Below are 25,328 nucleotides of genomic sequence, written 5' to 3'. Positions count from 1 at the left end.
CTGAACTTTTCGCCTCTGGTCGTTATGCATGCTCCCTGGAGGCTTGGTCTTTGTCCAAAGCGCAGAGCCCATTTCAGCGTCCAAAGGACTGGAACCAAGTCACGGTCCCTACTTCTTGACAATAGCTATGTCCTTATATCTTGTTCCAGCATACATGGCGAGTACGACAAGCACGAACGAGTAGTAACATTGTTAAGCAAGCAGCTTGATCTACCCCCTTGTACAGTGCAAGTACCATAAGCATGAGCAAGCAGTAACACTTAAGCAAGCAGCTTGACCTACCCCCCCCATCGGTTAACCCTTCGCATCAGTGGTTTGTGTTATACCTTAGTTACTGGACTATTCTTATCTCAACCTGCGGGAGTTACATGCTTTCGATTCTCCTCCCCATCCCTCCAGGAGCAGGGAGTGGAAGGTGGGGGGAGTGAGAGAGCAGCTATGAGGTTCTGAGTTCCTGGCTGGGCTTAAACCACGACAAGGTAACCCTGAGCAACCATGCTTACACAGCAAACACAGGGCACACTCCCCACCCTCTGTTGTCAGACAAACTGCACTTGCAATTTCGGGGCAAACAGCTTTATTACAGTAAGGAAGAAAGCTTTCCACATCTCAGACTCTGCCTTCAGTTCCTCAAGTCCACACAGCAATGGCAGCACTCCTTGGAGAAAGGAGAGCAAACCTGAGCACTAGGCAACCCTGGAGACAACCAGGCCCTTCACCAACTCCATTGCCCTTTTCTGGCCTCACTCCAGCAACTCAATCATAGAATAGTTAGGGTTGGAAAGGACCTTAAAATCATCAAGTTTCAACCCCCCTGCCATGGGCAGGGACACCTCACACGAAACCATGGCACCCAAGGCTTTGTCCAACCTGGCCTTGAGCACTGCCAGGGATGGAGCATTCACAACCTCCCTGGGCAACCCATTCCAGTGCCTCAGCACCCTCACAGGAAAGAGCTTCCTCCTTAGATCCGTTGTTTATATCAATGCCTCTTTTGTAGCGAGGGGCCCAGAGAACACAGCCATATTCTCACAAGTGGAAATCACCCCAGTATTTGGTTGCCAGCTGGGGAAGAGACTGAGTGATGGGAGGTGTGAATCTAGCCCAGGCCATCAAACAGTTTATTCCCCATGCTACCTGGCAATAGAAATGCTCACTTTGCTGAATTGAGGCTCTATGGCAGGACCAGAACTGAAGACAATATTGCTGAAGATGAGGATGAGGGTCCAACATGGTCTGGGGCTGTCACCTCATGGAGTCAATCCAGAGGTCAGTAGGCTTTCTAGCTGAAGCCTGGGACTCATAAGCAGAGCTGGTATGCTCTTAGTGAGTCACCTCAGGTTACACCTTGGCTCTAGGTGAGCTTGAAAGATGGTATTTTACCAGCAAAAGAGCCTGCTGCGCTCCTCCTGAATGGAGAAAGGTGGTATGCAAAGGGGGGTTGGGGTCTGAGCCAAGAGAGGAGCAGAGAAATGATGGTGACATCTGGCACTTGGAGACAATGCTGACCTCCACCTTCAGCAGCAACAACAAAAAAACCACCTTGAGCCCTGTTGGACAAGGTCAGAAAGGGAAACAACGTGCTGGCCCTCATATGCAGCACCTCTGGAATGATACCCACTGTGCCAAAAGCCCAAGGAGCACGAAATAGCCCTGGGATTTTGTAGGCAGGTCCTGGCAGGAGTTTTTCTTTTCACTGACAGCTGAAGCACTGCACAATTACTGGTTTTATGACATAGAAAAATTGATGACAAAGTCCTTCACTAAAGAGCATGTGATCAGCCTTTGTTTATCAGTGACAGAGGAAACAGCAGCTCCCCAGCATGTAAATTCCTGGCTGCTGGCAGGACAAGGACAATGGTGGCACATACCAGCTGCTGGTGCTGGAGTAGAGTCTGGCATGGTGGAAAGCAGAGCCAAGCCCTGAAACGAGCTTCTGGATACAGTCTGAAACAGGGTCAGGGTGACTTGTCCTGCCTTACACCCTGCAGTTGGCATCAAACACCCTAAAAGGAACAGCCAAGGAGTCAGTGATGGCTTATTTACCCATCGAGAGGAGGTGAGCACTGGGTTGTGTGGCTCAATTGCTCCCATGAAACACATCCATCCATCCCCCAGATCCTAAGTGATACTTCAAGGTCTCACGAAAGTGTTGAAGTAGCTATAATCTCTTCTGGCTTTAAGCACTGCATTCAGGCAAGCAGGACAGGCAACCTCATCCTCCTGCATCCCGGCTTTTCCTCTGAGCAGAAAGAGGGGCTCCATGTCAGCAAAGCAGCTTAGACTCCCCCTTTTTTCTGGGGGAAGGAGAGATGAGGGTGGGTGCAGGCCTATTTCCATCCTAGGTCACTGTCATCTGTCACTGCATCTGTGTGAGACTTGTTGACCATCAGTTCTGCAGCTGGTGGGGAGCTCTCAGGCTGAGGACACTCCCAGCCCTCTGTGGTCATCATTCTTGTCATAATCTTCTTCCTCTTCCTCCTCCTCCTTCTCCTGCATATCTTGGTCACTCTCATCATCACTATCTACTGCATTGTCCTCAATCACCTCAACTATTTCTCTAGCTTCTGGATCCACACTGGTCTTAAACCACACAGCTTTGTAGCCATCATCTGCCATATTCCTGTCTGTCTTGAGGATAGACTTCACTTCCTTCTTAGGCTCAGTCTCTTCCACTTCTTCCTCTTTCTCTTCCTGGTCAAAGGTGATGGTGGAGGCTACAGAAGGCTTTGGGAGGCTGTTCATTTCTTCTGCATTGGAAGAGGGCAATGGAAATGCTGGTTGCTTCAGTACATGTGTCACTGACCCAACACTGCCGTTCTCTGGTGTCTCGTGCTCTTTGGTGCTCACATCTGGGAGTGAATCTCGCTTGTAGCTTTGGTTCTGGAAACCCCCAGGGATTTCCTTTGAGAACTATGGGAAGAGAGACACCTTGTGATTGTAGTGAAAGGAGAAGACACAAGGGAAGAGGGAGTAGCTGAAATGACTGAGCTACTACTGCTTGTTTTGCAGTTACACCTATTTGAAGCCTGGGAGAGATAGAGCTCCTTAGAACAGCTATTTACTACTGACTCCATTTCTGAATTATTTTTCAGATAAGCATGGGCATGTTTTCCAGGAGGGCTGAGCACCAGCAACATGTACTGAGTTGTACCCATCCACTTTGGGTATTACCCTGGAGTGGGATTTAACTCACTCAGGGTGAGGTATGAAGTATTCATCTGAGCTATGTGCTCTGGACTCATGTTGTAGTCAGTGGGGTCTAGGATCTTGACACACCCATCCTAATGCAAAGATAACCACATCTGGTCAGAGGAATTATCTCCTTAGCGTCAAAGCAACCAGCCTGCCATGGACTTGAGAGCACTAAAAGGAAACAGATCAGCTACAGACAACTAAGTCCAGGTTTTAGGATAGGATGTGAAGGGGCCTTTATCTCTTTTGACCACAGAGGAAGGACGAACAGTGGCTCGTGCCACAGACACAAGTTTTTCAGAGACTGCCCCTCATGTGCCACGTTCATCCTAGATTTTGTGCTCCATGGAACCGTGGTTCTCACCTTCCCATGTCTGCTCATCATCTACCATACAGCTCCAGGCTCCGGGGGCAGAAAAGAACAGCAAACATCACCAAAGCGATGCCACCTTTGCTAACAGTGTCTCAGGAGCAATTTATCACCTTCACACAGACATACAGTATTTGGACAGCCCATCCCATCTTTACAACCTCCTCAGATCCCACTTTGTAACTCAAATTCAGGTACAAAAAGGCACTTACCTTTTTCCTTATCAAGTATTTGACTGGTTTTCTGTACTGTTTATATATCATCACTCCAAGGAAGACTAAGGCAAGTAATAACAGTGCTGCTAATATCCCACCTAAGATAGCCATATCCTGAGCAGTGTACGCCTTATCAGAGGAGGTTACAGCTCCAGCTACAAGAAAAACAAAACAGTGTTACAAAGCCTAAAAATGGCACCTTTTTATGGAAGCTTTTTTAACGTAACAGTCCAATGTGGGAGAAGCTCCAACCAATTTTGGAAGGGCAAAGCAGCATCCTGTGGTGCTGAATGTGGCAGGGATGTATTTAATATCACAGAACACCGTTTGTTTGCTGCCCTAAAAGCACAGGGTTTGTTTTTAAAGCCACCACCCTCAGAATATAACTTCCAGTAAGTTACATGAAGTGGAAATAGCATCCATTCACAGGACATGACTTTTCCCCCTGATTTAACCAACCTAATCGACGTATGACAGTATAAAGCCAGCAGATGTTACGTGAAGTAAAGCTAGGTACATCTTTCACTTTCCCACCTCATCCATGTACACCAGAATGTAAAGTGAAGTTTATACATGTGTGAAAATGCCAAAGTTCCTTTAATCCAGAGCATCACCTCTGATACTGATGAGCATGTTGAAATAAGACATAAAAAGGCACAAAAAGCAGGAAAAGCTCTAGAAGGCCCCCAGGACAGGAAAGCCTTCCCTCCCTTTTTGTAGCTGTAGCAATATATAGCAGCCTTCTCAGGAGCAGCTTGTGCTTTCAGCCACCAGGCAGTGTAAGCAGATCTGTAGAGAGACCAACATTAGACAAAGACAGTAACCTCCTCAGGGTTAAACAGCTTTGGTGGTGCTGGATTCTTCCTATTTACATGTTCCAGCTTCACTTTATAGTGTAAATGAGTCTCTAAGTTTAATGATTAATGAATCACAGTTTTGTTCTCATGCTGGCCTGTTTGTGACAGTGGACTTTGAGTATTCCCTCCACATCTGACTGCACCCGCAGTTTATCTTTAATACAGTTGGTGACGGTTTAGGACCTATGCTTCGTCATACCTCCTGGGGAGCTGCAGCCCATGGAGCTCCACCACCCTTAACTCCTCCTGTGCTGTACAGCACACACTGCCTCTGTGAGAGCTGGCTCACCTTGGGAATGACTTACCTCACGATCCATGTGAGCTTTGCTCTGGCAAACCAGAGGCCAACATACAGTTACCGCTTCCCAGAAGAAGAGTATGTTAAAAATAACCCTAGTTTCTCCCTGGATATCGGGACACTCAGTAGCACACTCTCCAACCCGTTGGATGCAGATTCCTTAGCACTGCCTCTCAGTGTCCAGGGTTAAATATCCTGCAGATTGGCCAGGCAAATGGTGATCTGAGCCCAGTTTAGGCCATTCCTGGATGCTGACTATAGACTAAAGCACAATTCCTCTCAGACTCTAAGCTTTTCAGTGCAATTTCAATCTACTTTTTTGCATAGTTGTCCAATTTTGTGTGATTTTAAATAGGAAGGGCAACATTTAAAAGTTCCATAAAGGTGTCGGTACATCTGTTGGGAGTGTTGTATCTCCATGTACTGACACCTGAACTGAGCGAGCTGGGCTGCACCCTTAAATTGGTTTTAGGTGGTTTTTACACAGCCAGTGGTTTTCGCTGTGAAGGGGCAGATTCACACCCAGGCACCCACATTTTTATCCTCCAGAACTCCCCACGATGGTGGTGATGAAAGAGTGATGCAGTGGGATCACCCAGCTGGGAACTTCAATCACACATATTCATGTCTAAAACAACGGAGTCTGGGCATTAAGTGCCTATCCTGATGTAAAAGTGCATGATATTGGCTCATCTTAATCCAAAGCAGTAGTTCAAATTTAACTAATTTATAAGACCTATATAAGAACTATTTCTGAGAAGCTTGGAAGTGAGAGAAATTTTTACATCAACAAAGCCAAACGTTAGCTGGAGGGTTGTGCATAGAGCCTCAGGTTTCTCCTGTTTCTCATGGGTCATTTCTCCTGCTAAGAGGATAAAACTTGACCTGAGCCCAGGCTCATGAGAAAGCCTGGCTTTGTGGGGTGGTGCCAGCTTCTGTCTGCTTTGTATAAATAGGAAATAACATTGCAGCTGTCTCTGGATTTGGCTAAAGAGGAGCAATGATGTACCAAGGTGTCAGGACAACCCTCCTTTGCCATGATTAGACATCCTGGGTTCTTTCTGACCCACAGAACAGCAGGAGGTAACCCCAGACTTAGCTTTAGAATAACAAGACATTGCAGTACACAGCACTACTTAAAGTCTCTGAAGGCTCTTTGAGGCATGTGGTGACAGCATCGTAAGGATGTTGTTTTCTCTCATAGCCACTGTAGAGCCTCCTGTAAGTAGGGGGTTGGTCTCAGGCCAGGTCCACAGACTCCAGTGGGTGACCTGTCCTTGGTGGTTTGCCGGCAGAAGAAGACAAGACTCCCCAGTTATCTCCACAAAGCAGAAACCAAAGAGACACTCAACCTACCTGCGGCATGCGTGACCTCCACCACAATCACAGTGCTTGCTTCCTGCAGGCTCACCGTGTCTTTCCCAACAGCCTGTGTGAACGTGGCAAAGAGAGAGCTTAGGGACTTCCTAGATCTCCAGCTCCCTCCCAAGGTACACGGTGGGCCCTTTGTGGACAGCATACCTTGCCTGTCTCCTCACCGTGCTACCCCTCCCTTCCAGGACCCAGCAAGATATGAAGAAAGCTGCCCTACCTCAATGGCTACGGTTTCTGGGGACTGCAGCACCACATTAGTCAGGATGAATCCGTCTTTGGTAGCAATGAAGTCAGTGCTGTTTTTTATGTAGTACTCAATGTTTGGGTTGACTTTCTGGAAAGCCAGAAGGGTGAATGGTTAAATCACAGTCTGTGCTTTGGGGGCATCTTCGTAACAGGCCTTTGCAGGACTTGTCAACCACACCTGAACTACGAGGAAGGGTGCAGAGCAGTAAATGAATCTGGACTGAGGAGGTGAGAAAGGCTGAACTCAAGTGGGTTCACTCTGCTGCTCAGAGGTCAAGAATGTATCCTCCAAGTGTTGCAACCAAAACAGCCCAAGTCTCACCCAGCTTTTGTTGGAACTTTAGCATTTGCCCAAGCAAAACGTACCTGTGCATGGAACCTTGTAAATCTGGTCAGTTTAGCCCTTACAGCAGTGCCAAAGGGGAATGTACGTGGAGAATAGACCTGTGCTGAGGGCTGCATAATTTCTTCCTTTGTGTCTAGGCTGTTATTCCTCTGCTAAGCCTCAGTCATGCTATGGAAGCCTTTGGAGAAATAAAACCAGAACTTTTCTTTGCTCAGTGGTTGGGAATGGCTGATCAGGAAGCCTCTTCCCTTCCCTTCTCCCAGTGCACTGCTCAAGAATGGCTCTCTCCAAAGGAGTCTTTACAGGGAGAAGGTTACAATTCCTGGTGCAGGACTGCAGGTCCTTCCTAGTCTGCTGCTGTCTTTGGGCTGGCTCCTCCTCCCAAGCCAGTTCACAGGTAACTCTGTTTGACCTGACAGGGAGGACATGTCCTCCTGGGATCTTGCCACAAACTCTTCTAGGAAACACTTCACTCAGCCCTCATTCAGACCTGGACCCATTCCCATTCATTGCCTAACCCTGGGCTTTACTCAGCATTCTGTTTTGCAGTGGGTCAGCTCACCTACATAAATCTGGGGGTTTAGAACAGAGTACTCCAGCAGATCCTTCACATTACATCACACCAGAAGCAGTTCTGATCCAGGTGGAATTTCCAGGGAAATGTAATACAGAACACGAGAGGAAAAGATGTGTTTTCCTCTCCCACCTCCACTTCCTCATGTTTTCTGATCCTATCCCTGAAGCAATGAGAATGAATGTGGTGTGTTTTCAGTTTCTTACATCAGGGAAGTCATCATCCACTGCCGTTATCATCAGGGGGCTTGAAGAATCACCAGCTTGGAAGACAAAGCTTCTCGGGGCCAGACCAACAGACACGTGGCCACTGTAGATCTTGTTCTCAAAGTATGGTGGATGCTCACTTTTATTGACGACCTTAATCTCTACACTGGCTACGGAGTATTTCTGGATGTTGTTGACCTGGGTGGCCTAGACAGAAAGAGAGAGCTGCTATCCATTTCCTAGTAGTGATGGGAAATAAAAGGATAAGTTTGATCTGAAGCCCACTGCAACCCGTGGGGTTCTGCCCATCACTTTCAGCTTTAAGCAAGGCCTGTATAAGGCGCCTTATGGTGTTTGGTATATTGTGCACAGTTCTTTCCAGCTCACCCCTTTGCTTTTGAGCTGTAGCCAGAAGAGGAGCTTGTCTCTAGGGTTGTGTTAACTACTGTAGCAGAAGCACCAGTCATTCCTAAAGAAAGCTTTCCAGTCACGCTCCTCCATACTTTCAGCTCAGCAGGACGTCCCTGTTCAGTTAAATTTGCTTTCATGTAGCACCCACACATAGGGAAAACGCCTCAACTTCTGCAGGAGGTTTGTAAGCTGATGTAAGACTGGTCAAATACTAGAGGCCCTTCCAAAGGAAAGGGTGTAACTGAATTATTAATGTCATTGACTCCTGTGATATCAAACTGCTGCCTCCTGGAAAGCCAGCTATGCTGGGCTCTTGTCTACTGTGCCATCACACTTACCATGACCTGCAGGAGGAACCCGCCTGGGGAAGTGACTGCTTTGTTCATAGTCAGATTCCCCGTGTCTGCATCCACTGAGAATACTTTGGCTGTATCCCCTACAGAAAATGGAAAGACTATTCAATCATTAGATACCTTCATCAAGTGACCCGGTGCTCATGGACTTTCACATCTTAGTGACCAGGGCATCATGCAGCTTTCCTGGCCTGGCTGCTCCAAGGGCTGGGATTCAGAGGGACTCAATAGACAAAAAGCACTAAGGAGATGCATGTAAACCCAACTGGATGAGGCAGAACAGCAAAGCTTTGCCTTTCCAGTGCCTAGGTCCAGATATAACCAGCTTCAATTACGCTAAATGCCCAGAGCCTCTGCTACAATTTGAGGACTGAAAGTCTCCAGTTCCCTAACCTGAACCCAAACTGCATTTCAGGAGAGATAAAGAAGAATTATTCCTATTTTAAAGGTGAGAAACCAAGCTACAGAGAATAGTTGGGTGGAGATTAGTCTCAAATAGCTCTAGGCATCTAAGGGGAAAACATCTCCTACCTGAACTTGTTATGTATATTGTGAAGAGAAAGCAGCATCCCAGGGCATGATGTATCCAACTTACTGTGAACACTGGCCTCAATGTGAGCTGCATTTCAATCTGGAAATGCTTATTTCTTTCTGACTACAGAAGGAGCCTAGACACAGAAACCATCTTGTGTTGATGCAGGGGTACAAATTGCTTCCTGCATCTCTAATCTGTGTTTGAATAATGAAAACACTGATGTTGGAGAGATGTTAAAATAGAAGTAAAACCTTTAGTCCTCTTCCTCACTCTGAAACATTCTGGGTGTGTTTAGAAAGCCATGGAGGGGGTCTTCTCTGGGCAGGTAACATAGGGGGTACATGAGCAATGCAGTCTGAGGAAGGTGACAACTTCTACTCACCACCAACAATACTGTAGACAATTCTTTCATTTATAGTGTAGTCAGGATCAATAGCGTGGATAGGCCCCGGCTCCAGGATGAGGGGTTCCTTCTGCAACAACAAAGCAAAACATTACATACCCCACTGCAGCATCACAGCACCCTCCCAGCCCAGCATGGCTCTGGTGGGTTTGTGTGGGCAGAATGGCATCTATTGCTGGGAAAGGGAGGACAGCCCAGAGCAAAGGGGTTTCCAGCTCTTGCCTCTCACTGTGATGTGCTGCAGGGAGAGGGACAAGCAGTGCTGCTTGGGGTGGGGTGGGGGAACCTCCACTTCCCTGCAGGAAGGCTCCCTGCCAGGCTGCATTGATGACTGAAGATCAGGACGAGCCCACAGGCACTATCCACTGGGAACAGCACCTGGATGCTGTTTTGAGTGTTAAGGATGCATTTTGATCACTGCTGCTTACCGACACCTCGGAGATATTGACTCTCCCAGTGTAGGGACTGCTGATGCAGATGTTGTTGTCCGTGTTAATGAAGGTACAGGGTAGGAACCAGGGTGGTTTGGTGTCCGACTGTTCAATAAGTATATTTATTGTTGCAGTAGCTGTGTTGGTGGTGTCGGAGCTGCCCACAGGCCTGTCCTGTACCCAAGGCAAAGCAGACTCATGAGATGCCCAGAGAAGAGCCCACTTGCAAAAGCCAGTGGCCCAGGGGGTTCTAGCTGTTGTAACTCCACTCTAAGGCTTAGCAGTTTAGTGAGATTAGCTAAAGCAGTGAATTATCTCATTCTGCTGATGAAGGTGGACTGAATGCAAGTGTGAAGTTATGGAGGGTGGAAGGTTACTCCAAATTCACCACCCCAGTATCCACCTTCCCCCGTCATCCCAGACATCTCCCATTCAGACTTATCCTTCAGCTGAGGGCCACTGGGGCAAACAAAGCACTTTGGTCCTCCGGAAGAACTTACCCGTGCATACAGCATCAATGTTGTCAGTTTAAATTTGTCATAGTCCAAAGCTCTTCTTAAATAAATTTCTGGGTTATTAATTCCTTTTATGGCAAAATAACCCTCTGTGTCCTGGTGGGGGGAAAGGAAAATCCTTACTAGGAGACTGAGTCACATACATGATCAAAACACTGCTCATTCCTGTCTTTGTCATCTCAGTCAGACCTTTAATCCTGAGGACCTGGGTGAGTGGACAGGGGCAGTGTGAGGATGCCAGATCCTGGCTTGTCATAGAATCAAAGGATGGTTTGGGTTGGAAAGGACATTAAGATCACCCAGTTCCAATCCCCTGCCACAGGCAGGGACACCTTCCACTGGAGCAGCTTGCTCCAAGCCCCCGTGCCCAACCTGGCCTTGAGCACTGCCAGGGATGGGGCAGCCACAGCTTCTCTGGGCACCCTGTGCCAGCGCCTCAGCACCCTCACAGGGAAGAGCTTCAGCCTTATATCTAACCTGAACTTCCCCTGTTTCAGTTTGAACCCATCACCCCTTGTCCTGTCACTACAGTCCCTGATGCAGAGTCTCTCCAGCATCCTTGTAGCCCCTTCAGACACTGGAAGCTGCTCTGAGGTCTCCACAGAGTTTCTCTTGCCCAGACTGAACAGCTCCAATTGGCCTCATTCTGTCTTGTCAGAAAGGTTTGTTCACGTTCCTGTGAGTGTTCTTCTCCAAGACCCCTTGCTTTGCCTGCCTTCCTGCTCAGCCGGCACTGGATGACATCTTTTACCTCATTTATTTCCTACACTCAATGTGTTGCCTTTGGTTTGGGTCCATGACAGCCAAGCAATCTCACATCCACGCACAAGACAGATCAAGGACGGCTCAGCCTCAGAGCTGACAAGATCAGTTGCCTTAGCCCAGAGCTTTGGAAGCCACCACAAAGGTAAATTGAAGTAACATACCCTGCATTTTACTTCAGAACCATCTGCACTTGCTGTGGTTCTCCTTTAACTCTATGTCTTGACCAGAATAACCAAGCAAACCTCTAAAGAGCAGATAAACTCACTGAACTGGAAGCAGGGAAAAGCAGTCTGGAATTCTTTGTGGAACCTTGGGCAGCTCTACTTATCTCCACTTTGCATGGACACCGTTGGCAAGCAGGACAAGGACTCCTCCTTTCCCTGTTCAACTCGTCACAGCCCTCAACCCAGTGAGGTACAAAGGTCTCTACCCAACGTGTTTACAGGACACCCCAACAACACTTCCCTGGATGATACTGCTCAGAACATCCCAGACAAGAGCTGATTCTGTACAATGGAATCAAAGTAGAAGCAGTAAAAGATTGATACCTGAAATATTGACTGCTCTCGTCTGCTAACCAAACCAACCTTCTGAGTGCTGTCAAAGCTGTCAGAGAACTAAATGCAATACAGTGACCTGAGCCTCCAAAGTTGGGCTCTTCTGAATTAAACACAAGGGCTTCTTTAGAGCTACTGTTTTCCCCCATAGATGCTCACCTGCACTGTTGCTGTGAGTTCATAGAAGATGGTGTCCAGGTCAGCATCACTGGCAGTTAACTCCTCACGGGCTATAATGGTTGCATTCACTTTTGTATCCTGCAGCAAAGTTGCTGTGGTTATTCTCTCTGGGAAATGGGCTGAAGACTTCTCCCTGCTAATGCTTCCTTAGCCCCACAGCACTGAGTTCCCTCTTCACTTCCATGCGATGCTTACCTCAGGAACAACTTGGGTGAGGTTGGTTTGCTTGAACACGGGGCTGTTGTCGTTCTCATTGAGAATGGTCACCAGAATGTCCAAGGAATTACTCTGCAGGAAGGGTAAAATAAGAGTCAAAGACAAAAATAAGACTGCTGGGGCAGATACTGCTTTGAAGAGTGACCAGAGGGGATGGTGTAAGGGCACATCTGGGGAGGGACTGAATGGGGCTTGGGTTTGCAGCCAACCCACAGTGGGAGAAGAGGGGGAGGGAGCTTGTTCCCACCCTTTCCCCATTCACAGAATGGTTTGGGTTAGAAGGGAGCTTAAAGCTGATCCAGTTCCAACCCCTGCCACGGGCAGGGACCCCTTCCACTAGAGCAGCTTGCTCCAAGCCCCTGTGTCCAACCTGGCCTTGAACACTGCCAGGGATGGGGCAGCCACAGCTTCCCTGGGCACCCTGTGCCAGCACCTCAGCACCCTCCCAGGGAAGAGCTTCTGCCTAAGAGCTCATCCCAGTCTCCCCTCGGGCAGGTTAAAGCCATTCCCCTTGGCCTATCACAGGGCTTTGGGTGCTCTCTCTTTGATTGAGAGGGGTATGTCCACAAAGGAAGACCTCACCTCATCCAGGCCTGTGGACCAGGAGCAGCAGAGGGAAGTACCTGTTGCCCTGCAGTACCCCATAACAGCGCTGTGCGTTTGGAAGAGCACTCACCTGCACATCAGAGTGCCAACAAATCAGGGTCACTATCAGCACAGTGTTTTCCTGCATGCAAACCCAGAACTGAGTCAGTATAGAAACAAGCCAAAATGTACTAACTCCTTCTAAAGTAAATGAGACAAGTACATGCATTGCTGGATCAGAAATGCTGCTGGGTTTTATCTGGTTCTCAGGACCATCTGATTTCCTCTTTCCTTTACAGCCTTCCATCAGTGCTGGGATCCTGTTTATGATGAAGTCAAAGCAAACCTATCTTCGATCCTCTCCCCTGTGATTCCTGTAGCATCAGAAGAGCTATTGGCCATCTTTTAGGACTTCAGGTAAACCCAGAGATTTCTACTTAGAAATGGAACCATCCCACACACAGCACAGTGCCATAGGCTGTTCACTGTCTGCTGCTCACTCACATACATGTGGGGGTTTACATCAGGGGAAAGGCAGCTTAAAGACGCCTATGGCTGTGAACAGAGCATTCCAGAAAGGTAAAATAATTTAGTAGCAACCTATCTGACTACACTGACCTTTTAAACTGCCTTTATGCTTCACGTAAGAGCACCTCACTGCTCTGAGCTGTTTTCTACAGGCACACAGGGACCATTTTATAGGAGTCCTGGAGAGCTCTGAACACTCCAGTTGCCACATTTTTGGTTTTAAAACTTCCCTTTGCTTTAATTCAGACAGTTATTGAAGGAAGGTGACAGCAGGCACACCATGCACCCTCCGCTCCCTATACTCTGCTTGTGGAAGGCTGTCCTCCCAAGCAGTGAGCTCAAACTCAACTGATCCTTTAGAAATGGGTTATGAGTCCCTGAATATCCCAGCCCCCGTGCTGAAATTCATTAGACCCCAGAATTACCCATCTCATCCTTATAGCCTGTTAGCTAAAGGCTTACCTCATAGTCCACAGATTCAGTCAGCTGCAGCTCAGACCCCTGTATAGTGAAAAACTTGGCATCTTGGGAAGTAGGATCAATGGTCACAGTGAAGCCTGAATCCACATGGATAGTGGTCAGCACATAGCCAGGAGAGTTATTTTCATAAACACTTGGTTCACTGTCACCAACAGAACACCCTGGAGAACCACACAAATGAGACAAAATTGCCTTAGTGACAGAGCTGGGGGAGACCTGAGGCCCCTCTGGTTCCCGTTGGGGAGAAGGTCATTGAACAAAGCTGTCTCAGATTAGGAGGGTAAAAATCTCCCCCTGTAATGGTGCAGCTTGCTGCAATGGGGTTATTCATTTGGGGGCATGGACCTGCTGCACGAGCTTACCTTGTTGCTGTGCTGAAATGTCTGTTATGAAGAGGAGCAGAAAGAGCACAGAAGTGAGGAGCCCGTAAGAAACAGCCATGTTGAGGAAAAAACCCTGTCTCTGATGAAGCTGATCTTCTCGCCCTGCTTCTCCCAGTGCATGAAGGCAAAAAGCATTGCCTGGCTGGTGTGGTCCACTGCAGTTCAACCTTTGCCTCATTGGATGACTTATTGAGAGCCATTTAAAGCTCATGGGACACGATGACGCATAGGTTTCTATTTCTACTGTGTTCCTGGGTCTTACCTGCCCCTAAACTCCTTGTAGCAACAGGATATATTTGAAGCATTCCAGAATTTAGAGCCAAGCCCCCTGTGATAAACACGAAGGAGGACAAGGGCTGACTCTTAGGATGCTCCCTGTATGCTCCAGCCTCCTGCAGTAGGGAGGAAGTGGACATACACCCTTGTTTTCAGCTTGCTCATGGTGTAAGAGGACAGAGGAGGCAGCTGATCTCACTGCTCCTTTTAACATCCCCATTGATTTCAGAAGGTTCTCACATGCTGCATTTTAGCCAGGTGGTCATTAGTGGCTTAACAAAATACAGGCTGTCAACACTGCTTCTGAAAGGTCTCTTTCCTATGGACCAAAATAGATAAATGTCAAGGTCCTTGAGAAGAGCATTTCAGCATCACAGTAAGGGCATGGGTGCTTAGATGAACATTTGAGAGCAACTGGCTTCTTTGGAGGTGTCAGGTACATCATAAATGATGAAAACTGCTGGCGCAGGACAGATGAGCAGTTCTGCCATAGGCACACATGATGGCAGCTGAAGATGCCATATTTCAGAGCTGCTCTTCAAAATCTCTGTGTATCTATGTTGAATAGCTCTCAGTACATTTCTCAGTTCAGAGAAACCAAACATGACCCAGCTTCAGTGTGTGCTTGAGCTCAGAACCCCCCTGTGTTCCAGGCTGCACCCCCATAGCATAAGCAGCAGACTGAGGGAGGTGATCCTGCTGCTCTCTTCTGCTCTCATGAGATCCCACTTGCAGCACTGCAGGTGCAGTTCTGGTGTCCTCAACATAAGGAGTTCATGGAGCTGTTGGAAGAAGACCAGAGGAGACCACGAGGATGCTCAGGAGCTGGAGCAGCTCCCGTATGGAGACAGGCTGAGAACATTGAGGTTGTTCAGGCTGGAGAAGAGAAGCCTGTGGGGAGACCTCAGAGCAGCTTCCAGTATCTGAAGGGGGCCTATAGGGTGCTGGAGAGGGACTCTTCATTAGGGACTGTAGTGGTAGCACAAGGGGTGATGGATTTAACCTGAAACAGGGGAAATGAGGTTAAATATAAGGCAGCTCTTCCCTGTGAGGGTGCTGATGTTCTGGCACAGGTTGCACAAAGAAGCTGTGGCTGCCCCATCCGTGGCAGTGTTCAAGGCCAGGTTGGACACAGGGGCTTGGAGCAAGCTGCTCAGTGTGAGGCACCCCTGCCTGTGGCAGGGGGTTGGAACTGGATATCTTACAGTCCTTTCCAACCCAAACCATTCTGTGATTCTATACATTCCTTTGCAGCAAACTCTAATTTCTGCTAAATGGAGATACTAGCTTCTTTGTATGGTTGGGTTGCGGGCAGTCCTGACTCCCAGCCATGGAAGGTATGGCCAGAGACTCCAGCTGATCCCAACATGGTTTATGTGGGGAAAGCCTGGCAAAATACCTCTTCCCTCACACCCCCATTCCTAATGGCCCAACACCAAACCCTTGTGCCTGTCTCCCAAAGAGCAGCCAAAGCACAGGTGTAGCTGACAAATCTTTATTTGACTTCAGAAGCAGGCAGATGCTACCACAGAGTGCAAGCGATGCGCTTCATTCAGGCTCCATCTACTGACAGCGCTTCACACTTCACACATCTATCACACTCCTCATAATCAGAGAGGTTTTATTGGGATTTGGCTGCTTTCCAGATTATTTATTTCTGATCTCCACGGTTTTTCCTAAGCAAAACCAGTAGCTTCCCTGTTTATTCCAAGGCTATATACATGCAAAGCTGCCTCCTTGGCTGCCTCTTTTCCTTCACCTTCAGTTGAAATTCTCTGTGTCTTCCTTCATGTCTGCAGCCAGATGCTTAAAGATGGGGCAAATGTACTGGCTGGTGACTGCAGCAGCTTCCCTGGCATCATCCTCTGAGTGGCTGTTGGAAGGGAACAGATGAGTGGCAGTTTGTTATTTCTGGGGGCACAGGCAGCCTGGGGTGTGACAAGGCCACACAAGGCAGGTGTATGATAGAGGGACCCTGATCGTGGTTGCTTGCACCCAGACACCCCACAAATGCACAGGTTGGTGTTCCCATCCCCAGTTTTGTGGGCAACATGGACAAGAGGTACTAAGGGCCAGCTTATTCCTCCTAATGTTAATGATTTCACAGTGAGATGTCCCATTGAAAGTGGTTGGTCACTAGGAGGAGACAACGTCCGGATGCTGGGACAGCCCATCCTGAGGTGAGTGTTTGAATCGATAGCTGAATGAAGTCAGGGTAGGGAAGGCTTTCCATTTTAACTGCTAGATCAGGTTTCCTAATGGGATGAAGAATCGTTTCAATCCAGGATGATTAGAAAAAGATACTATTTAATTTCACTAGGATTATTATTTTTAATAACTGACTTTTACATGGCACTGTAACTCCCAATGACAGCTTTGCTTTAGGGAAGGCAAAACTGAGTGCCGGGTGTGCTTGGCACATAGAAATAGAGGTTACCATGAAACTAGGCATGGAAATCAATTGAGGTTGCACAGAGCCACATGTCACCTTGCAGATCAGCTACAACATTTGCTTCTCTAGCTCTGCAAGCCACCCACCCCTGGGAGCGTGGCTGTGGGCAGAGTGACAGGAGGGACCAAACTGTGTGATGGAGGCTGCAATTCAGCAATGGCAGTTCTTCAGACAGTGCCTCACAAGGTGATGGGCAATGAGGCAGAAGTGATTTTAAAATCTGAACAACTTAATAAATCTTCCATCTTCCCCTTTTGGAGGATATTTTGGAGGATATTTTTAAAGATATTTTTTAGTTGGAGCAAGTCCAGAGGAGGCCACGAGAATGCTCAGGGGCTGGAGCAGCTCCTGTATGAAGATAGGCTGAGAACACTGGGGCTGCTCAGCCTGGAGAAGAGAAGGCTGCGGGGAGACCTCAGAGCAGCTTCCAGTGTGTGAAGGGGGCTACAAGGATGCTGGGGAGGGACTCTTCATTAGGGACTGCAGTGACAGGACAAGGGGTAACGGGTTCAAACTGAAACAGGGGAAGCTCAGGTTGGAGATAAGGCAGAAGCTCTTCCCTGGGAGGGTGCTGAGGCGCTGGCACAGGGTGCCCAGAGAAGCTGTGGCTGCCCCATCCCTGGCAGTGTTCAAGGCCAGGTTGGACACAGGGGCTTGGAGCAAGCTGCTCCAGTGGAAGGGGTCCCTGCCCGGGGCAGGGGATTGGAAGGAGATGAGCTTCAGGTCCTTTCCAATCCAAACCATTCTATATCAGCTGAACCCTTTGGATCATTAACATCAGATTTGTGCTTGAGGCAACACCTGGGCATTTACAAGTTACTAGAAGTCTTCTTTCTGCCTTAACGCTGTGATGAGCAGGGCCATAGAAGTGACAAACCTGTCCCACATACCTCGTGTTTAAAAAGCTCTGGTAGAGCCTCATAAGGCAAAGTTCCTCATAGCTGTTTTCATCTCTCTCCTGCACATATGTGTTGACTGGGCCTGGAGGGCTGGTTTAGAGAAAGAAAATCATTAATCATAGAATCACAGAATGGTTTGGCTTGGAAAGTACCTTAAGAACCTCCAGTTCCAAACCCCTGCCATGGGCAGGGACACCTCACACTTGACCATGCAGTGTAAGGAGCACAGCTGTAAAGCAGCCCTGCTATGGAAGGCAGGTTCACCCCACAGCACCCCACTGATGGTCCCGCCTCTATTAACCTGCTGTCACCAGAGCTGTGCAGGAGGAAAAAGAAGTGTCCTCTTCAAATCAGGTTGCTGGCTGGCAAAGGGACAGGCTTTAATATGCTCTTGCTCTCTGCCTCATTACCCAGGCTGGCATGTCCTTCCACCCATGGATGTATGTACCTTTTCCAAGCACTTGGAAATGAAAACTCTCCTGCATCTGCCAGGACTTTGCTAGGGGTGCATGCCACAGGAAATATCAGAGCACACAGAACAGATGGGAAGGAATCAATGTGCTGTCTGTGCCCTGCAGAAAAGACTGCACCTGAAGGAAACCTCTGGAGGCAATATTGACCCTTCATAACATACCAGCATCAAGAGCAGAGGCAACTGTGGGTTGTGTCACAGTGCCCCACATATTATAACTGGTGATGTGTTCATATACATGGCTTCAGTGGGAGCTCGTGTGCCTGTATGACAGCTGGATGAAAGGCCCCATTTTTGCCATATATATATAGGATTATGTCTAAAATCTGCCCAGTCTGGCAGTCAGAGCCATACATGGGGACTGTGCTCAGTTCTGGGCTCCTCACTACAAGAGAGACCTTGAGGTGCTGGAGCAGGGCCAGAGAAGGGCAATGGAGCTGGGGCAGGGCCTGGAGCCCAGGTGTGATGGGGAAGGGCTGAGGGAGCTGGGGGGTTCAGTGTGGAGAAGAGAAGGCTCAGGGGGGACCTGATGGCTGCCTGCAAGTGCCTGAGAGGAGGATGGAGCCAGGAGGGGCTGGGCTCTGCTCCCAAGGAACAAGGGATGGGACAAGAGGAAACGGCCTCAAGCTGCACCAGGGCAGGTTTAGATGGAGATTAGGAACATGGCTCAAGCACTTTCCATTCCCAGGAAGCAGAGCTCTTACCTGCGCTTGCGGCCCATCAGGTTTTGGATGAATTTCTGGACCTGAGCGTTTCCTCTCATCTTGCTGTACTCACTGGTGAAGAGTCCATCGGAGTGCCTCTGGGACCTGGGAACATGCAGGACAATGCCTGTTCCTCCCAGCCATGTGATGTGGGACTCATCACAAGACATAGGAATTTCTCTCTTCCCACCATCAAGGTGTCCTGTATCCCTCCCCTTCTCCTCTCCTGCCTCATCTTGAGCATCTTCTGGATGAGGACTGCACTCACGCTGGCTCTGGAGCTGGAGACAGCTCATCCCTGTGGACACCACCCTCATTGCTGGGATCCCATCTGCCTCTGGAGACTTCCAGCCCTCAGGAGGGTGGTTTTGGCTGGTCCTTACCTCTCCTTGAGGCCCATCAGGTGCTTGATCAGCTGCTGCACAAAGGCATTGCCATTCATCTTGCTGAGCTCGCTGTGGAAGAGCCCATCAGCATGCCTCTCAGGCCTGGGGAGGAAGTCAGCAGAGGAAGAATGGTGAAAAGGAATGGTTTTAGGACCAGAGAGAATGAGATTTAAACTGTACCCTCAAGGAAACAGGGTTCCAAGGATTTGGCAAAGCTTCACACAGAAAAAGAGGCAAATCTTACAGGAACTCATCTTTGTTCATCATCACACAGAAACTACCTGCACTTGCTTCTTTCCGATGTGATCACCTTACTATAAGGATATGGGAATGGGAGGTTAATGCTGATTCAGCACAAAAGAGCAGGACAAGAGACTGGAGAAGCAAGAAATTAAACACCCAGATATCTGGCTGAGGAACAGGTAGATAACAGCGGTGGTACCAAAGCCCAGCACCGGCAATGACTGAGTGACAAGGCATTAAAAGCAGTGCTCAAAGGCCCTGGTTGTGGCCATGGGGGAAGCCTCAGCTCTGTCCTCTTCCAGCCCAGCTCCTTTAGTCCTCTGTGCCTTAAGTGTCCCTGCACAGGAGGGAGAAGGGACAACCCTGCCAAGGTCTTACCTAGGACTGTAAAGTGGTGAGCTGACAAAACTGACTATTTTTAGTTATGTTTTCATAGGATTAAGCTATTTGAAGCAGAAACTTCCACCTTTATCAGCCTTTGTAAGTACCGGGCACAAAAACAGGCTCAAAAGTGTCTCTTCTACTGTAGTTTGGTCTGTTTGGGGCCCTGATTTTCTCTCCCAGACAGATCAATATTTCTGTTCTCAAGCAAGACAAAATGTTCTCAACATTTATCTCATTCAACTAAATCAGTTTAGGCAGGAAAATGCCCAACATCCAAGCAGATGCAAGTTGCGGAGGGAAGATAAAAGCCTGACTTTATAGCTCACAGGCTCTTTGAACAACAAGCCATGGAGAAAAGGAAGCAGAGGCACAGGAAATGCTTACCTCTCTCGGGATGGAAGAGATGCTGAGAAGTGTGATAGCACAATCATAGGAATAATCAGTTGGCACAGACCAGTTGACAGGGAAACCATGTTCTCTGCTGAATTAAAGCACAAGCTTTTATGAGCAGCAGAATCATAGAACAGTCAGGGTTGGAAAGGAGCTTAAGATCATCCAGTTCCAACCCCCTGCCATGGGCAGGGACACCTCACACTAAACCGTGGCACCCAAGGCTCTGTCCAACCTGGCCTTGAACACTGCCAGGGATGGAGCATTCACAACCTCCCTGGGCAACCCATTCCAGTGCCTCAGCACCCTCACAGGAAAGAATTTCCTCCTTAGATCCAATCTAAACTTCCCCTGTTTCAGTTTGAACCCGTTACCCCTTGTCCTGTCACTACAGTCCCTAATGAAGAGTCCCTCCCCAGCATCCCTATAGCCCCCCTTCAGACACTGGAAGCTGCTCTGAGGTCTCCCCGCAGCCTTCTCTTCTCCAGGCTGAACAGCCCCAACTTCCTCAGCCTGTCTTCATACAGGAGGTGCTCCAGCCCCTGAGCATCCTCGTGGCCTCCTCTGGACTTGTTCCAACAGTTCCATGTCCTTTTTATGCTGAGGACACCAGAACTGCACACAATGCTCCAGGGGAGGTCTCACGAGAGCAGAGCAGAGGGGCAGGATCACCTCCTTTAAAATGACCATGCTCTCTGTCTGGTAGAGGCCACGTGCCACGCATGGCTCTGTAAATAACACCACTATACATTAGGCAGAAATTCCTGCCAGGAAAAGTTGTATTATTTAAAATACTAAAAAAGAACAGTTCCAATCATTCGGGTTGTCAGCTCATTGGAAGCTGGTGGTAGTTGTCATCCCACCACCGTGCAGTCCTGGAGCACACGTCTGAGGGTGCCTCTGTGACATGATGGATGCGCCGGAGCCTTGCTGTGAGTCAGTATAACATGTAGTGAATACACAGGGAGGTATCACGCAAGTTAATCCACCAGCAGCACACCACCATGGAGGAAACCCCATTCTACTACAGGTCCCTGAGAGCTGAGCCTTCAGGGAGAGGATTTAGAGCCCCCACATCCCACACTTATTGATATACGTGGAGGATGCTCAGGAGAAACCTATTTGGGATTTTTCAGACCAAAACAAATGGCGTGTACCAACTAAAAGTTCATGTCCACACAGGGGAAAGGAAGAGCTCAGTGTGTGCCAACATCTGCCTGCGCTCTGATCTTTCAAGAGGGAGAAGAAAAACAACCACATTTCCAGTAGCAGCAGCACCTCCTGATTAGGGGAGGGGAGGGGAGGCCATTTGGTTCTTCACAAGCCATTGCATGGTTTTCCCTTTTATTTCCAGGCTCTTTTTGCAGCCCTATGCCTGCAGAGATGGGGCTGTGCCTTTGTGGGTGCTCACATTTCCCCGGGGATTACTCAGGAGCCATATCTGTAATGTATAATACTCCTGCCTTCCTCCTGCACAGAAGCAAACCTTCCCTTCTATGCCTGTCCTGGAAACCCTCACATAGCACTTGCTAACCCCAAACCAAAGTCCTCCCACTTTGGTTTTACTTCAGTCTGAAACTAGACAGTAAGAAGAGCATTAGAGAACTGTCAGAGTTCCCTGAACAGTTTCTAGCCACCCTCCTGGGATGTTCACTACTCTAGGCATGAGAAGAGGCTTTCTATTTCTATTATCCTTTCTATTTGCTATAAGCCACAGCACAAATACTTCCTGGGGGTCACAGAGCACACAGGTGAGAGGGTTTGCATGATTAAGGAGCCATCAGCTTCATCTCACACACACTTGTGATGCTCTAGTGTTGTGTTTTCCTGCCTGATTTGGCTTTGGGGAGGGTGGAATCAGTAAAACAAGAAGGACACTTCCAAGTTTCTTATTGGAGTCCAAACAAGCCAGGCTCCAGAGCTCTGCTTCCCAGCTGAGGGATGAGCAAGAACCGAGAACAGCCACTGAAAGCAGAGAACACCATTCTTCAGGGGTGAAACCTGGAGTGTGAGCCTTGCCCCCCCAGCCAGGATCTCACCACTACAGTTTGGCTTTCCCTGGGCCAACCCTGGGCTGGCATTTCTCTTAGAGCACCACATTTAAGAGCCCATTTTAAACCCCAGACTTTCCTCTCTCTTCATAACCTTCCTAGCTGCTGATCAAGTGGATCAACTTCCCTTTTCCCTTACTTTGTCTTCCTTGTGCAGATCACATTTGCTTGCTGAAGCTGCTAGGAGCAGCAATGGCTGCTGGGGAGGAACTCCTCCTGTGTGTCAGTAATGTATTGCATTGGGGTTTGAATCAGTCAGACCCCAGGAAGGAGGTAGATCTTCAGTGTCCTCGCAGTAGAGCTGTTTGAACCTTCTTAAGCTACTTCGGAGCTTTTCATTGCCCTCCCCAGTGATGTTGGCTTTCAATACATGCAAACTCCATAGCTAGCTGGGACCTTTAGCTGAGAGAAGTGTTCACCAAGCCAGCCGGGGACCAGGGAGCATCTCAGATCTTCCCAGCAGACAAATCCCAGGGTTGAAATGTCAGATGGCACCCAAAGGCTTTGCTGAATCGGGGTTCCATCACCCCGCAGGAGCCGTACTGCTAGGAGAGCTTCCACACAGGCTGGCACACAGCCATTTGAGCACCTTCTTGCTCCTGCCCATCTGCTGTACTCTATCTAAAACTAAAGACCACGTTATTTCTGGAAGCCATCTGGTCCTGCTGCTCTTTGGGCCCTGTTCTTTCCTCTGGTTGCTCCAGAGGAGGAAAACCCTCCGTATAACCAGCACTGCAGTTCAAGAGATGGATAGCCTCATGGCAATGGCTCAGCAAAGCATCACAGGGGCCTGAAACCCACCACCTGAAAACTGAAAGAGGGGACAAGGCCATGGGGCCAGCCTGATCGCATCAGCACCATGGTACTCACCACCCCTTGGTCACCCTGGGCTCTCTGCTGTCTCACTGCGCCGATGCTCCACTGGCCCACTCCTCTCCATGGCCCCCTATAAATGCGCAGCCCTTATCAGAAGCAATTATTTGGGTAAAGATATGAATACGAGTAATTGTGATTAACAGCAAATAACCCAGTTCTGCTGATGGGCAAGAATTCCTGCTTCTGTCTCCAGTGACAGTAATTCCTTGGGCAAACACCCCTGTATGGATTGATTCATTATGATTGTCACCATTATCTCTCCTCCTGACTTTAATTACCTCTTGATAGCAGCTTAATCTGCCATTCCTTTTTAATCCTGGCTTGCCTTTTGTTTCCAGCTGCCAGGAACTGTTGGGGAGTGCATGTGTGTGCTGGGATTTGCCTAAACACCGGGTCACGTTTTAGGGCAAACACTGTCTGACCAGTGGGATGAGGGCTGGGACACCACCTTCTCAAAGTTGAGGTTTCACAGCCGCATCTGGGCTGTATCACAGCTTCAAGAAAAGAAGCATGTTTATACATGCATGGGAAACACCTGGAATAAATTCCCTGCTTTTCCCAGGGTTTGGAGCTGGTTGCATTCAAGTCCTAAAGGTGGCAGGAAAATGGAGGGAGAAAACAGGATTATGACCTTTCTCTCCTTGTTTCTGTGGTATAAAGTAGCATGAAAGGATTAATGATTAGAAATAAATCTTCTTATCTTCCAGCTGGAGAAAGAGGAGCTATGCTACACCGCTTCTTGGCTGCTTGCCTTGTTTTCTTCAGAAAAGCAGGGGGCATCCCCATGGCTGGAAAGCTGGGAAGGATCTGATTTTCCCTGCCACCCACCCCCTGCCGAGCACCAAGCCTCATCACTACTGCCTGTGGCTGCAAGCTGCAGCCAGACCCCTGCAGATGGGAGGGGAAGAAACAGCAGGGACATTCCAGGTCCCATTCCAGGACTGCAATATGGAGAGGTGACATAGCCACCGCTGGGACTGGGAAGCCCATCTCCTCCTTCAGACAGTGCAGGTCAGTCCAGGCATTTCCCAAGCATCTTTGGCTCCTTTCTGCAAGGACTGGTTTCCTCAGCTGCCTTTGTGCTGCCATTCCTCTCGGGACCAGGCCCTGCTTTGGGAGCCCCCAGTGACATTGGTGACATCTGAAATTCTTGTGGTTTTGTTCTTTGCATCTAAATCTTCCTATGTCCTGCATTCATATTTTCTGGCTGCATCAGTGATGGCAGCTTCAGTCTGGGCTTGTTCATGCTGTTGCCAAACACCTACAAGTAACAAAGAGGGCCAAACATGTAGGAACAAGGCAAGGAGGAAAAAAGCCTATTTAAAAAGGCTAAATAACATATAGGGAGCTAAAAATGACTCATTTGATGTCCTTTCCTTTGCAGAGAACCTCAATGGGTCTGAAATGCCCCCAGTCCCTGGAGAAAACTCAGTTTGCTGTGAGAATCTAACCGGGTATAGGGAAAGAGCATCCAGAAGAGGCTGCAACGAGGAGGTGGCCCCACGATGGCAGCAGAGCGTGAGTAACACGACAGGAAAAGCTTCTGGGGGGCTGGAAGAACATGAACCAAGCAAGCTGGTGTGCCAAACACCGGGGTTTGCCTGGCAGCAAGCAGGCAGAGAGGGAAAAGGTGGTGGGGTAGAAAACTGTGTGTGCATGCCCAGCACTGCTGCAGCACAATGCAGGTGACAGCCACGAGCTTAATGCAGCTCCTGAGCTCCCTGATGAGGAAGTTATGGACCATGAAAGGAAACCCCAAACTTTTGGAAGCTGAAGTTTATACCTGAATAAACAGGAGCCCAAAGCAAATCCCCAGTCCTGAGACAACATCTGTGCTTTAACTAGAATTCACATTAAACCTCCATCAGGAGACACGATGGAAGCAGGAGTGATAAACAGGACTGCTTAACAGTGTCAGCTGAATGGAGCCTTGTGAATCTGCACCTTGCTTTTCCCCTTCTCAATTTTGTGAGCATTCAAAGACAGGAGATTCCCCAGCCTGCATGCAACAGAGATAAAGTGTGATTAAATCATCCATCTATCACTGTCATCTAACCCATCATCTCTGTGCAGCATCATTGCAGAGGAAAGCTCCCCATCATTGACTAAGAACAATGGAAAACGACATCACTGCCCTCATCTGATCTCTGCTCCTTGCACAGTTATGACGCC

At 48.6% G+C, this 25,328-nt stretch overlaps 3 protein-coding genes across 3 annotated transcripts in view; 1 reads left to right on the top strand and 2 right to left on the bottom strand.

Moving 5' to 3' along the window:
* The window catches only part of PLCB2 (phospholipase C beta 2), a 277,519-nt gene that overhangs the window by 135,408 nt on the left and 116,783 nt on the right, over window positions 1-25,328 (top strand). The gene's annotated exons all lie outside the window — the stretch shown is intronic.
* Window positions 1,765-14,172, bottom strand: CDHR5 (cadherin related family member 5). Its single transcript, XM_062623321.1, has 14 exons — window positions 14,003-14,172; window positions 13,623-13,801; window positions 12,724-12,774; window positions 12,027-12,119; window positions 11,811-11,909; window positions 10,315-10,425; window positions 9,812-9,988; window positions 9,363-9,453; window positions 8,431-8,528; window positions 7,682-7,888; window positions 6,527-6,643; window positions 6,292-6,364; window positions 3,778-3,935; window positions 1,765-2,913 (listed from the first exon to the last, which is right to left on the bottom strand). Exons 1-14 carry the CDS (start codon window positions 14,079-14,081, stop codon window positions 2,416-2,418), a joined length of 2,031 nt encoding a protein of 676 aa, XP_062479305.1. The 5' UTR covers window positions 14,082-14,172; the 3' UTR covers window positions 1,765-2,415.
* LOC134166015 (VIP peptides-like) lies at window positions 15,735-23,589 on the bottom strand. The gene is made up of 6 exons (XM_062623282.1): window positions 23,151-23,589; window positions 20,224-20,320; window positions 19,210-19,314; window positions 18,827-18,931; window positions 17,642-17,740; window positions 15,735-16,172 (listed from the first exon to the last, which is right to left on the bottom strand). Exons 2-6 carry the CDS (start codon window positions 20,310-20,312, stop codon window positions 16,061-16,063), a joined length of 510 nt encoding a protein of 169 aa, XP_062479266.1. The 5' UTR covers window positions 20,313-20,320; window positions 23,151-23,589; the 3' UTR covers window positions 15,735-16,060.

The sequence above is a fragment of the Pezoporus occidentalis genome, unplaced genomic scaffold (assembly GCF_034315485.1).
Source record: "Pezoporus occidentalis ecotype Australia unplaced genomic scaffold, CSIRO_AGI_Poc_V1 ctg250, whole genome shotgun sequence".
Lineage (NCBI taxonomy): Eukaryota > Metazoa > Chordata > Aves > Psittaciformes > Psittacidae > Pezoporus > Pezoporus occidentalis.
Note: the sequence above shows the minus strand (reverse complement) of the source record. Positions and strands in the feature narration are given on the sequence as shown.

Bases quoted from the DNA above. Each gene is read 5' to 3' on its own strand.
- CDHR5 (XM_062623321.1), bottom strand. From the start codon at position 14,081: ATGGCTGTTTCTTACGGGCTCCTCACTTCTGTGCTCTTTCTGCTCCTC. The intron at 12,775-13,622 runs GTAAGCCTTTAG...GTTTGCATGCAG, and splicing joins CTGAATCTGTGGACTATGAG to GAAAACACTGTGCTGATAGT. The intron at 9,454-9,811 runs GTAAGCAGCAGT...TTGTTGTTGCAG, and splicing joins TCAATATCTCCGAGGTGTCG to AAGGAACCCCTCATCCTGGA.
- LOC134166015 (XM_062623282.1), bottom strand. From the start codon at position 20,312: ATGGTTTCCCTGTCAACTGGTCTGTGCCAACTGATTATTCCTATGATT. The intron at 18,932-19,209 runs GTAAGGACCAGC...GCATGTTCCCAG, and splicing joins CTGATGGGCCTCAAGGAGAG to GTCCCAGAGGCACTCCGATG. The intron at 17,741-18,826 runs GTAAGAGCTCTG...TCTCTAAACCAG, and splicing joins CTGATGGGCCGCAAGCGCAG to CCCTCCAGGCCCAGTCAACA.